Source organism: Engystomops pustulosus, chromosome 3 (assembly GCF_040894005.1).
Source record: "Engystomops pustulosus chromosome 3, aEngPut4.maternal, whole genome shotgun sequence".
Lineage (NCBI taxonomy): Eukaryota > Metazoa > Chordata > Amphibia > Anura > Leptodactylidae > Engystomops > Engystomops pustulosus.
The window spans coordinates 152,879,423-152,890,148 of record NC_092413.1 but is presented as its reverse complement, the minus strand read 5'-3'; the positions used below and the strand labels follow the sequence as shown (position 1 = coordinate 152,890,148).

General features: G+C 39.5%; 1 protein-coding gene across 2 annotated transcripts in view; it reads left to right on the top strand.

The window, feature by feature from the left end:
• The first annotated feature begins 2,339 nt into the window (after positions 1-2,339).
• Positions 2,340-10,726, top strand: part of LOC140122120 (probable cation-transporting ATPase 13A5) — a 103,057-nt gene continuing 94,670 nt past the window's right edge. The window contains exon 1 of one of the 2 annotated variants that reach the window (XM_072142608.1): positions 2,340-2,446. In XM_072142608.1, coding sequence (XP_071998709.1) covers positions 2,399-2,446 — 48 coding nt within the window. In that variant the 5' untranslated portion in view covers positions 2,340-2,398. Of the gene's footprint in view, positions 2,447-2,472; positions 2,491-10,726 lie in introns of those variants that run through there. The other variant, XM_072142609.1, reaches the window with a different exon arrangement.

The following is a 10,726-nucleotide window of genomic DNA, read 5'->3' as shown; positions in this document are numbered from 1 at the left end:
GCAATGCGTTTTTGATGCTTCTCCATAGACTTGTATGGTGCGTTTTTTCAAAAACGCAAGTGTGAAAGGGACCTTAGACAGAATTCTTAAACAGATAAAAAAAAAACCCAAATAAACGGCCCGATATACAGCTGGTCGAAAATTAAACACACTCTATTTTTGCATCTATTTTATTGTCTCTTGTTCCATATGACTGTTTTGTAAAGCGCTACAAAATATAATAGCGCTATATGAATAATTATAAATGATTATTATTATTATTATTAAATTTGATGGAAAATATGTTTAAGCCACAATCCTTTCTGCTACACATATTGTCCCACCCCTTTTCCTTCTAAACTGTTAATTGAGCCCAAAGCCCTTCAGATGAATTTACATAATTTCTAAAGCCTTTTTTTTTGTAAAAGCAAGAGCATAAGAAGCTATAATATAAGTGAACCCATAGCATGGAACACAACTGCATGTAATTGTTCTTGGTTTGCAATCCTGCACCCTGGTAGTAGGTTTCCTTTAAGGTGCACTGGAGTGTAAGAAATCTTAAATGAACACAGAACAGACTATTGGTGTAGTACTCATACAGAAGCCTGGTACTGCAGTGTCTCATAGAAGGGGATATAACCACTCTCTTACTGCTCCCAAACTATCATCTGCTTGCTACAGATTGGTATCGATTGAGTGTCCTGCCTGTCTATTTTATGCGGTTGCACATTCTTTATAGCGAACCTTTTATAGACCGAGGGGCACATTTACTTACGTGTCCCATTGACGCAGCCGATCCGGAATGTCCGACAAGGATTCGGAGCTGCTGCAATTCACTAAGATTGTGCATCCAATTTCCTGCATGTGTCGCTTCCCGCGCTGAGGTCCGCCGAAGTTCATCTTCTTCTTCCCGGTGTATGTGAGTGCTGATCTTGCGACACAATTTTATTTTTAATTTCAGTCCGACGGCCACGCCCCCCCGATTTGTGTCGCATGAAAGCTGGCACAATCCGATTGCATGCGCCGAAAATCCGGGGCAATTCAGCACAAAACTGAAAAATTCGGGAAACCCGATGGAAATGTGTTTGACGGAGCCTTAGTAAACGTGCCCCTGAGTGCCCAAACTATAAGCAAACGCTACTTATTTATCGCAAAGTGCCAATATGGTAATTTAAACAGTAACTTCTTTCCCCTTCTCTGTCATAGCTTTCAATCAGTATCCTGAGAACTCCAATACAGTATAAAGAAGGAGTGACAAAATCAGATTCCCTGAATAGGAAAAATTTTCTGGCCTAGAGCAGGAGCTACAATAATAATGCAAATCTGACGACCCCTTCCCATTCCTTCTGTAGTCTCAGATAGCACTAAGCACAGCAATTCATGGGCTATCTGGGAATCCATGAAGATAACTTGTGTCCTCTTTGGTGATGGTCTGGGTGCCCACAGAGAGGGCTCTGGCACCTGTGCTATAGGTTCGCCAACACTGGTTTATACTATATTCATGACCTGATCGGGTTCACTTTGGTAAAACAACCATTTGTATGTGTGTACTTCTCAGTAGCTCAAACTTTTGGTCCTGTTTGCCTTGTTTATTATATTGAATATGATAAAGTTCGGCTATATCATACATTGAGATTTGTGTACATGTTCTTATCCTTTAGTTCAGATTGTTTAGGGGTTTATGGAGCAGTACAGTATAGCAACCTCACAGAGTCCAACAGAGTGCTGGAATGTCCAGCTACAATCTTGGAATAAAAACATTTTTCACAGTTCTGTGGCTATAAACAGACAGAAACTTATGGTTACATCACTCTTCGGGGTTGATACTTAACACTGTCTGCAGCTTTATATGGTTATAACCGATGACCTGTTCCCTTTAAAGATACACTTCAAGGGTACATAATTACTGTTGTGGTGCTGTCAACTGCAAGTCATGTAGAAATATATGAAAGTGCTGAGTTTCACAAGTTATTACACATTAACAAAAATGTACAGTGAGGGTCAATACCATCTTATAGTAATTTATGGGTGGATCAATATTTGTGTAGTTTGTATTGGCAATTGTTTTTACAGCACTTACATTATTCTGCAGTTGTCTAAACGGAATATATTAGGTCATATTGTTTCCTGACTTCAAAAGCATTTTCATCTATCTATCTATCTCTCGTGAAAGAGCACATTATTTGCAGTGATGTATCTAAACGGTGATACACAGTCTATTCTTAGATGTACTGATTTGCTTTAATACAACATAAACCTTCTATGTAGCAACAAGGTCCAATAAGGGTCCTTAGGCTAATGAAGGGGCTGATCTCAGAGGATAAAAAGTATGTGAGTGACTAGTCTGCAGGGCAGTGGGGATTAAGTCTTGCCACATATTCTCCCTGAGCTGCACACTGTGGCCCTGGCACATGCAGGGATGGCAGAAAATCAGACTGTTCTTAACCAAGGAGAGGAGAATGAAATGGTGAGTGCTCATGGGGGAAACACAAGCAGAAAACTGCACAAATGGTTAGTTAATGTAGTAACTCACTGTATATGTTGTGTGAAATGATTTTGCTGTTATGTACCAGGAGAAGCAAACACTTAACAGCTTGTATGGCTATTGTTTACCTTTCTACTCATCTGAATTTAATACACCTTATGATTGATCTTGGCTGCTCTACATATTGATCCAAATAGTAACAAAAAGTTATCTATTACGTTTAACATATTTTAACCATACATTCATCTACAGGAGGTTATTACCTTTAAAGGGGTTCTTTTGTTGTACAAAATCAAAGTCTAGAATTTCAATACCACGCACTTTACAAAGTGTAAGTATTAATGGGCTCGATACATATACAAAGTAAAAAATGTAATATTTTAATGTTCGCATTTTCTCTCTCCTTCCCTTACTACTCTAGTGATAGGATTGCCATGGAAGCATCAAAATTCTCTGTTTGCAGGATAGCATACTCAGACAGATGTAAACTGCATACATATGTAAGCTTGAGAATTTCTGTACTGTATGCCAAAATCATTTTTTCTCAGGTTTTTCAGTATATGCTTTCATGAATTTCAAAAGTGACAGAAAATAATGCATGTTGATAATGTAACAAAGTAATACATCCAGCATACAGGTAAAGTTAAAAGTATACTTATACAATGAAGAGGATTTTAGAATATTAGTTTTTTTTATGTAAAGCCATTCTTTTAATGCTATTAATTAACTATAAAGTAAAGAGAAAACTCTTTCAAGTGCTTTCAACGTACCTGTCCTGCCTGTCCCCTAATTTCTAAGGACACTCTGGATCCCATACAAGATGGAAAACATTACATTGTAGCCATGTACTATACTACTACTGTACTATATTAGGCTGCCTTCACACAAACATATGATTTCTCCAGTCCTATATTTCCGTGCAGTATGAGACCGTATATACGTGATGTTATTCATTTGTGTGTAGCACGTATGTAACCTGTATTTATACCTCCCCATAGACTTCTGAGGGCATACGGTACCGAAATACGGGAGACAATAGGACATGCTCTATATTTTTATATGACTACCGTATATTCCGGCGTATAAGACGACCTGGTGTATAAGACGACCCCCCTACTTTCCTGTTTAAAATATAGAGTTTAAGATATATTCGCCGTATAAGACTACCCCTTTTCCAACGCATACAGTAGTATACAGCATAGCCCCCAGTAGTATACAGCACAGCCCCCAGTAGTATACAGCACAGCCCCCAGTAGTATACAGCACTGCCCCCAGTAGTATACAGCACTGCCCCCAGTAGTATACAGCACAGCCCCCAGTAGTATACAGCACAGCCCCCAGTAGTATACAGCACTGCCCCCAGTAGTATACAGCACTGCCCCAGTAGTATACAGCCCAGCCCAGCATTAAAAAAAAAAAAAAAAACTTATATACTCACCCCGATGTCCGCGCCGTCTTCTTTCTTCTGCCGGGCGCCGCCATTGATCTTCCCCGGCAGGTGCTTAGTATGACGCGCCGCTGCTGACGTCATACTAGGCGCCGACCCGGGGAAAGACATGGCGGCGCCCAGCAGAAGAAAGAAGACGGCGCGGAAGACTGAAGACAGCACAGCGCGGACATCGGGGCCAACGGAGGGTGAGTATTTTCCCCCCGATGCCTTTTTGAGGCTGCCGGCAGCTTTTTGAGGCTGCCGGCAGCCATCGCTGTGCAAACACCCGCGATCGGTGCTAGCACCGATCGCGGGTGTTACCGGTAAGCCTTTGCTGCAATATGCAGCAAAGACTTACCTGCTATGGAGAGGGCTCAGCCCGTGAGCCCTCTCCATGCACCGGTACCTGCCGTATAAGACGATTACCGGCGTATAAGACGACCCCAGAGAAGACAGAAGATTTTTCTGTCTTCAAAAGTCGTCTTATACGCCGGTATATACGGTAGTACATGGTACGGCAAGGAGTTAACAGTGGCAATATAAATGGCTGGACTTATTCTCCATTGAAATGAATGCGGACATATGTAACTTGGAAAAAAATGGTACAGTACAGGTAGCATATGGCCATTTTCATACTGTTGTGTGAATGCAGCCTTATACTATAAAAGGTAGTTTGTCAAATGCTGATGTGTTTGAAATATACGTACTGTTGTGTATGATTTTTCTATAATTTCCAAAATATAGTTGGACCTCTTTTAGATGGGTTAATTCCACTAAATACTAATAACAAAAGCGTTGTGAGGATATAACCTTTATTTAAGAAATTAAAATATTTTTCACGGAGAACGCTAATACAACAAGTCAGTGAGATTTAACATTTTTCAGGTATTGGGAATTAGCAATTAGAAATATATATTTGTGATATGCCCTGTAATGGCTATTTCTTTTGTCACGGTGAGACATTTTTCTTATCCCCTCATTATGATAACTTCTCAAATAAAGGGAAAGGAAGGGGCTGGGGTTGAGGGGTGGGGGTGGGGTTGAGGGAGTCAGTATAACAGTCAGTGGAGCATTCCCTGATTCGCACTATCTATATAGGTATCATAGTCCCTTACATAGTAGTTGAGAGATACTGTTATCTATTGTTTTTCCTCAGGCTAATCGGCTTGCAGTGTATCTCTTTACACCTATCTCATTGGAGGCTTGAATAGCCACTTGCTGACTACCCCCGTTTTTCCCCTCATGTATTACACCCCATACACAGACAACAGGTCACTGACTAACTTAGCCCCATTGATATTCTGCTGACTGACTAATATTGCCCCCCCCCCCCCCCGGCATGATTTGCCACCGCCACCTCCTTTAAAGCCTCTGTTGTGACGTCACAATATGGTTGTGTCTTTCCTCCAATAGAGTTCGCCAAACAGGTCACTGCCCTGAATCTTGTTTGATACTGATGCGTCCAATCTTTGTGTGCACCATGTGTGTGCGCCACATTCTTACCTTGCTCTATCTACGGCACACACGCTGACACTAAGAGTTATTGCTGATATGTCGCTCTGTCTATAGCAATATAGATTTTTGTCTCAAAATAACAGAAGACCTAATAGAAATGTGAAATAGCAATAACAGACATTGTTGAATTTGGTTCTGACCTATTCGATAGAACTCCTATGGTCATGGATGGGATGTGACAAGATCTCCTGCTGACAGTTGTTAACCCTTTTAACCCCTTCGTGTCTATGCCATTTTAGACCTTTAGGACCAGGCCTGATTTTTAAAATTTGCCCTGTGTCATTATAGGAGGTTATAACTTTTTGACACTTTAACATATCCAGGGGATTTTGAGATTGTTTTACCGTCACACATTGTACTTCAAAGTAATATTCAAATTTTGATGATATCTTTTGTGTTAAGTTATGAAAAAAACTTAAATTTGGCAAAAATTTCTAAAAATTCTTCATTTTCATAGTTCAAAATGTTCTGCTTTTCAGGCAGATAGTCATAGCACCCAAGTAACTTTATAACTAACATTTCCCGAATGTCTGCTTTATATCGGCATAGGGTTTTATGCATCTTCTCTCTTTTCTAGGTTGTTAGGAGGTTCAGAATTTTGGGAGCAATTTTTCTCATTTTTATGAAAAACGCCAAAACCCTTATTTAGAGGCACCTCCTCAGCTTTAACTGACTCTGAGAGACCTAAACAGCAGTAAACCCCCATAAATCATGCCATTTTAGAAACTACACCCCTCAATGTGTAAAAAAACAACTTTAAGAAGTATGTTACCCCTTTAGATGCTTCACAGTGGTTAAAACAAAATGGAGGTGTAATTTGCAAGCTGTCATTTTTTTTAGACAATATATTAATTTTGGCCAAAAATTAAACCGTCACAATGTATTAAATTACAAAAAACTCCACAAAGTTTGATACCCAACGTCTCCCGAGTCAGAGGATGCCCCATATGTGGTGGTGACTGCTGTATGGGCGCACGGCCGGGCATAGAACGGAAGGAGGCGCCATTCAGAGCAGATCTGCAACGTCACATCTTACAGGCTATAAAATGTTTATTTTTTTGTAATTTGGACATATGGGGGATTATTTTTTTGTGGATGAGATCCACTTTTCAGGTACATCATTTACAGGGGGGCTCAATAGCCAATAATCAGATTTTATTAACTCTTTCTTGGTGATGGTTAAAAAAATCATTAATTCTTGTTTATGGTTTTTAGCATTTTTTTCCTCGGACATTCACCGTACCATAAAAATAATGTGTTATCTTTATTCTATGGGTCATCACGATTACGGCGATACCCCATTTACATGGCTTTTTTATGGTGAACTTGTTTTGCAGAATATAGAACTCATTTTGTGAGACATTTACTTGTTTTTGTATCGCCATGTAACAATGGGCAGAACATTTATATTTTTTTGTTTACAGCGCTGGTTTAGAGCTTATTTTTTGCGGGACAAGCTGTACTTATTCTTGGTATCATGTTGGGGTACATTTTACTTTTTGATCACTTTTTATGCACTTTTTATGCGGTCAGATGTGAAAATTTAATAATTTTTGTGAGGTTTTTTTGTGTTTTTTTTTACGGCGTTCACCGTACGGGTTCAGTGACCATTTTATTTTATTTGACGGGTTGTTACGGACATTGTGATACCCAATATGTTGTGGTTTTTTTGGTGATTTTCTATTTTTTTATGTTTTATATGATTACTGCATGGGACGGGACTTAAGGGGACTTTTATTCTTTTTAAATAATTTTTTTTTAGTTGCACCTTTTTTTAAAACTTTTTTTTTACTGTTTTATTTTGTCCCAGGGTGGGACATGAACAAGTGATCATTTGATCACTTGTTCATTGTAATATGCTGCAATACTAATGTATTGCAGCATATGACATAGTCAGCCTATGCATTCTGATTGGGCTGACAGCTGCACTGTTAGATCGTGCACAGTGCACGATCCTAGCAGGCAGCTGCCATAGGCAGCCCAGGGGACCTGATCGTGCCTCTAGGTTGCCATGGCAACGATCGGCACCTCCGTGCCCTGCACGGAGGGTGCCGATCGTCGCGCCAATACACCATAGATGCCGCGGTCACTATGACCGCGGCGTCTATAGGGTTAAACAGTCGGGATCGCGATATCCCAGCGGGATCCCAGCTACCGCGTACCGCTGGGATCCCGCGGCGATCGCAAGGGCTCAGCTTCTGAGCTCGGGCGATCGCCATGACGTGATTCTACGTCAAGGTGCGGGAACTACCCGCATCCTATGACGTAGAATCACGTCAGGGTGCGGGAAGGGGTTAATACTTCTTTGTAAAAAGCTATGTAAGGTGTCATTTTTTTCTTGGAAACTACCAAATACACACACATATATAAATTCCCTTTCCCTTCCCCATCCCCCCAGGTTTTTTTAACCCCATGGAATCTGATTGTTTCTTGTCTACTGCAATACTTTTGTGTTATAGAAGATTTTGAATATATTGCCCCCCTATTACATACAAAGTAGAAATTTGCCACCATTGTGATTCAATAGGAGGGAGGCTGCTCTTATTTTTCTCTGATATCAAAACAGTTAACTCAAATAGAAGGGGATAAACAAAGTATAACCGAAAAGACACACACCATAAATAAACACAAGATGTGGAGTACAAATATTTTATTGAACAATTGAAACAAATACTACAGTAATTAAAAATACTTCGATACTTAAAAAGATTAAAACAAACAAATGACACAATGTTATGAGAAAGCCATTACTTATGGCAATACGAGTAAGGACACATCAGCACCCAGGGCCACCAATGTATGTTTGCTATGTTAGCCCTTTCTGCTGTTTAGTATGTATTTTCACATTTACATCTCTCTTTAACAGGATTAACTTTGGCTTTGCATGCATGTTATAGTTCTATTTATTGAACATGTGTATGCTATGCATGCTATTATTCAACCTGTGCTAATGTTTAGTATAGACTTTCTTATAGTTACATTGAATGGACTTTGATATAGTTATAAGAGGATAATGTAGGAGTATTTGCATGCATTGATCTCTATTTCAATTGATCATAACATTTACCTTGCTATCATATATACGTATGACCATTTATTTGGCTTTTTGGCCTAGGTGAGATACAAACCCCAATATTTCCAGTGGGTAGGGTGGTTGATGGGCTGTGGCCTTAGAGGCTTGCCTCATTTTGTCATTTGCTTGTTTTAAGATTTGCTTATATTTGTATTTTTCAATGAAGCATTTGTAGTATACATCTTGTGTTGATTCCTGGTGTGTGCCATATAAGTTATACTTTTCTTTCCAATCTCCTTTTTTGTAACTTTAGTGTTATACATAGAGGAGTGAAAACATTCAAAATGGGTGAGTATATAAGTTTATTATTTTTTTTTAATTCTGGGCAGGCTGTATACTACTGGGGGCAAGCTGTATACTACTGGGGACTGGCTGTATACTACTGGGGGCAAGCTGTATACTACTGTGGGCAAGCTGTATACTACTGGGGACTGGCTGTATACTACTGGGGACTGGCTGTATACTACTGGGGGCAAGCTGTATACTACTGTGGACTGGCTGTATACTACTGGGGGCAAGCTGTATACTACTGGGGGCAAGCTGTATACTACTGGGGGCAGGCTGTATACTACTGGGGGCAAGCTGTATATTACTGGGGGCAAGCTGTATACTACTGGGGGCAAGCTGTATGCTACTGGGGGCAAGCTGTATACTACTGGAGGCAAGCTGTATACTACTGGGGGAAAGCTGGGCTGGCTGTATACTACTGGGGGCAGGCTATATACTACTGGGGGCAAGCTGGGCTGGCTGTATACTGCAGGGGGCAAGCTGTATACTACAGGGGGCAGGCTGTATATTATAGGGGGCTGGCTGGCTATATACTGGGGGGGGGGGGGTCTGTGACCAATGCATTTCCCACCCTCGGCTTATACTCAAGTCAATAGGTTTTCCCAGTTTTTGGTGGTAAAATTAGGGGTCTTGGCTTATACTCGGGTCGGCTTATACTCGGGTATATACGGTAGATGAATAGACACATGAATAGATGAAAGGGAAAATCCTTAATACTGTACATTAGTGTGTGTAAGACTCAAAAGGATAATTATTTCAAATATTGAGCAGGGCAGGGATTTGCTTCTGAGATAAATATGTAGATTTCATAAGGCACCATAAATGACAGTAGGTACATGATTAGGAAACAAGTTGGGAGTGAAAGACAATTTAGAGTTATTATAATATGCTTTTAGACGATGTCCTGAAATGTAAAGAGGCAGAGGAGAGCTCTGTGGGGACTTACCAGGGATGCAGAGATCTGTGGATATTTTGCAGAGGACACTCTGATTACAAAGTGTAGCATGTCTCCACATGTCATTTATGGACAAAGCTGCCGATAAAGAGGAAGTATTAGATGGAACGCAATTGAGGGATAATTGTACAAAAATGATATGGCAGAGACGGTTGAAGTAGAGTAAATGGGAAGTTATATATTTCATTAGAATTCAACTAAAGTAAATATATATGAGTGACAGAAACATAACCAAATAAAGTTATTCATTAAATAACTAAATGGATACATAAATATGAATTAAATTTGTGATTTCGATGAATTGGAAATATGATGCATCCTTATAGCTTAATTTAATGTTTTCTCTAGACAATTTATGAATTAATTGATATAGAATCCATTAAATTAAGTAGGATGATAGGGATAGTATGTTTGTGGAAAATATGTGTAATGATAATGAGGAAAAAGAGTATAATTGAAATAATGATAATTAATTAATTGTCTATAGTACCTCGTTCAAACTACTGGGATTGAAAGAAATCCCACTTATTAAACCTGACAGGGCACACCTGCAATGTGAAAACCTTTTCTGGTGACTAACTCTAGATGCTCATCAAGAGAACGCCAGGAGTGTACAAAGCAGTAACATCAATATATTTTCAGTTGTATTCCACTTTTTGTCAAGTATATAATTCCACATGTGTTAATTAATAGTTTTTAAACTGTATGTTTTATAATTGTAGATCCAGACAATTTTTTTGCCCCAGTTACAATTGGAGTTTTAACATTTTTTGCTGTGATTGGACTGAGGGTTATCTCAATAAAGCTTTATAACAGACACCTTACAGCTGATCATTGTAGCCACACAGCATGTGTGCAAATGTGATGTATATATACTGTATGTGTATATGATGTGTATATATTGTATGTGTGTATAAATGAGTACATACTTTGTGTGAAGGGGCATAACTAGAGCCGTAGCAGCTGTTAGAGTAATGCTCAACAGGTAGATTAAATTAAGAC